The 3,742-nt window shown below is 41.4% G+C and overlaps 1 protein-coding gene across 1 annotated transcript; it reads left to right on the top strand.

Annotated features, from left to right (window-relative positions):
- Positions 1–1,642: 1,642 nt before the first annotated feature.
- adra2da (adrenergic, alpha-2D-, receptor a) lies at positions 1,643–3,378 on the top strand. Its single transcript, XM_077224259.1, is given in 2 exon segments — positions 1,643–3,113; positions 3,116–3,378. Coding segments are annotated over 2 exon segments (1,245 nt in total). The 5' UTR covers positions 1,643–1,927; the 3' UTR covers positions 3,175–3,378.
- Positions 3,379–3,742: the final 364 nt, after the last annotated feature.

Below are 3,742 nucleotides of genomic sequence, written 5' to 3'. Positions count from 1 at the left end.
AAAGAATAATTTATACATAATGTCAAGGAGAGCATCAATATTTAATTGGAAAAATCCCCTGAGTAACACATTTATATAAGCATTGTGAAAATAAAATGAAGCACAGATGATGGGACATTGAAAACACTTCTGTATTATTTAAATGCTCGGCTTTAATTCAAAACTGTCCATTGTGTTCATAACCAGGACAAATTTATTTTCTATTTAGGTCAAAAAATATCTGAGCTCAGCAAAATGGCCTTATTTTAAAGGTCTGTTTTTGGATTTAGAATAAAAGGTCATTTTAAGTGTTTGAAAATGCACATTTTAAAGTACATTTCTGTATTTAAACATGAATTTGAGTGTTAATATATTGCACTGCCATCTTAAGCTAAATTAATACAATTTAATAAATCATAAATCATAAATTTGCCTTCAGACAGTTTCATTTGACATTACAAATGTTGTGCTCAAAGTCATGAAACTTGGTGCTTCTTAGATAGAGAAAATAATGCTGATATTTCGACAAATACTTAGAGTAGCTCAATTAATTGCAAAAACTGCAAGTGGGTTGATGTATTTTTAACAGTATTAAATAAACTAAATAGATATATTTTGCTTTTATCAGAAAAAAAGGCTGAAAGAGAAAGGGAAAAAAGCATGAAAGTCAAACAAAAGCACTGGGTTTTTGTGTTGTCTAAAAAAGCTGCATCAGCTATTTATTGCTAAACTTATTTTTACACACAAATGGCACTAGTTCCATAAAATGACCCAGAAATCAAAACTCAAACAAACATAAATTCACATGGGACACACAAAGACGAAAGTGCAGAGGAAGAGGTTAAGACTGATGCTGAGAAACTGAGAAAAACTCAGAAAGCTTTGTAAAACATTATGTTTATCACTCTCACTCTCTCTCTCTCTCTCTCTCTCTCTGTGTGTGTGTGTTTAATTATAAATGAAAGAACACATATTAATACAATACTCCTAGAGTAATAAACAGCAATAGGTTCAGAAAAAGAGCAGCATGGACAGCCAGAGGGCGAGAAGATTGAACCAAAATAAATAAATAATAGTTTCAGAAGTAAACAGAGCGAAACAAAATATTGTTGAAATTCATTGAGAAACGCATTAAAAATGGGATTTATGATGGAGAATTTGGAGAAAAGTAAGCTGTGAAACTTAGCCAGAGGAATGTCTGTGTGTGTGTGTGTGTGTGTGTGTGTGTGTGTGTGTGTGTGTGTGTGTGTGTGTGTGTGTGTGTGTGTGTGTGTGTGTGTGCTTCCACAAACACATAGACATACACACTCAAACACATAGACACATACTCAGACACACACACACACACACACACACACACACACACACACACACACACACACTAACCCTAGTGCACACACACATAGACACACACACACGTGAGTGTGTGTCTATGTGTGTGTGCACTAGGGTTAGTGTGTGTCTGTGTGTGTGTTTGAGTATGTGTCTATGTGTTTGAGTGTGTATGTCTATTTGTTTGAATGTGTGTGTGTGTGTGTGTGTGTGTGTGTGTGTGTGTGTGTGTGTGTGTGTGTGTTTAGCGATGGGTCGGACTCAAGCATGACGTCACGTGATTAGCTCCAGCTCGAGCTCACACATCTCAACACTCAGTCCGGTGTGGAGCGCGTGTGTGTAGAGCTCGCGTGCGCGTCTCTGGAGCGCGCCTGACAGAACTCGCGCGGCTACTCTGGAATTCTATTTCACGCTTCAATTTCTCCGTATCGAAACCGTAAGGGATTTTAAAAAGTATTTGCGTGCGCGATGAACAGCTATAATCTCGCAAGCATGAGACGATCGCGTCCGCAGAGCGCACTGACAGCTCAAGTTTTTCTCGTGTCATTACATCAGTGCATTGGTGACACCACCTAACTGGAAACACTAACCTGACTGTGAGAAAGATGGACTCAGCATGGATGTGACTCAGTCCAATGCAACGGAGGACACCAGAAACATCACCTCAAAACAATGGCCGTACACGGACACGGCTGCCGCGTTCATCATCCTCGTGGTTTCCGTCATGATCCTGGTCACCATCGTTGGGAACGTTTTGGTTATCGTTGCGGTTCTGACCAGCCGCGCACTCCGCGCGCCACAGAACCTCTTCCTCGTGTCGCTCGCGTGCGCGGACATCCTCGTGGCCACACTCGTGATCCCATTTTCACTCGCCAACGAGGTCATGGGACAGTGGTACTTTGGCAGCACCTGGTGCGCGTTTTACCTGGCTCTGGATGTTCTGTTCTGCACATCATCCATCGTGCACCTGTGCGCCATCAGCTTGGATAGGTACTGGTCCGTCACCAAAGCGGTGAGCTACAACTTAAAGAGAACACCAAAGCGCATCAAAACCATGATCGCGGTGGTGTGGGTCATTTCAGCCGTCATCTCATTCCCACCCCTCATCATGACCAAACACAACGAGACGGAGTGTTTAATCAACGACGAGACCTGGTACATCCTCTCCTCGTGCGTCGTGTCGTTTTTCGCGCCGGGGTTCATCATGATCACGGTGTACTGTAAAATATACCGCGTCGCCAAACAGCGCTCGTCCACCGTATTCGTGGCGAAGAACGGGTTGGAGAGGCAGCCTTCGCAATCCGAGACGTGCTTTGTGCGTAAAGCGAAGTTCGAGAAGGAGTCTCCGAGCAGCAATAGCTCAGAGAGCAACCAGGGACAGGAGGAGTTGGATGATATCGATCTGGAGGAAAGCGCGACCTCGGACAGCAAACACAAGAGCTCGCGCTTCTCCAAGCGCAAGGTGGATGGCGCGCGCTGTTGTGCGCAAAGGACTTGCAGGGTCTCCTGGGCTTCCCATCAGGAGCAGAGCAGCAAACAGCTCGCCGTGGTGTCCAAAACCAAAGTGGCTCAAATGCGAGAGAAACGCTTCACCTTCGTGCTGGCTGTGGTGATGGGGGTGTTTGTCCTCTGCTGGTTCCCGTTCTTCTTCACCTACAGTCTCCAGGCCATCTGTGGTGAGAGATGCGTGCCGCCCGACGCACTGTTCAAACTCTTCTTCTGGATCGGATACTGTAATAGCTCGGTCAATCCCATCATTTACACGATTTTCAACAGGGACTTTAGAAAGTCTTTTAAGAAAATCGTTTGCTTGACGACGCAAGTGCAACGCACCTGAGAGACTCGTGTTTGGACACCATTTAACATTTAAATGTATGAATGACAGCAAACCAAGTGGAATCTGCTACATAATTATGGCCGTTTTCTTTATTTGCAATCAAGTGTTTCTTCGGTCATGGGCAATCACACACATCATAACAGTCTTGGAAACCATTAATCATGTCTTCATTTATTTCTTCTACTTTTCAAATGCATTTTAATACATGTAATTTACAAGATTATGTAAAATATTACATAACATAAAAAAATACTGGATTCTCCTTTAGCTAACACATAGCGAAATAAGCAGATTTACTCCTGAAAAAAGCCTTTTTCAAAATTTATAGTGCAATTCCATTAAATTTTAATAATTCTTACTTATATATCTTACCATATTTTAAATGAGCAAAAAACAGAGCTTAATACAACATTTTAAATAAATCTTAAACTTAAATTTAAACATACACACATATAAATATGTTTTTAATTTATGAATACAAATCACATAAATTAAATGGTCCATTCCCTTGTTCCATTAAGATTTATACAACACGTTTTATTAAGCTCCAGTTCTCTTTTCTTACTCATTCATATTATGAATTAAGAATTTTAA

Source organism: Siphateles boraxobius, unplaced genomic scaffold, assembly GCF_051911475.1.
Source record: "Siphateles boraxobius isolate OS27281-9 unplaced genomic scaffold, OSU_SipBor_1 123, whole genome shotgun sequence".
Taxonomy (NCBI): Eukaryota; Metazoa; Chordata; class Actinopteri; order Cypriniformes; family Leuciscidae; genus Siphateles; species Siphateles boraxobius.
The sequence above is the reverse complement of the archived record's forward strand: the minus strand, read 5'-3'. Positions and strand labels throughout refer to the sequence as shown.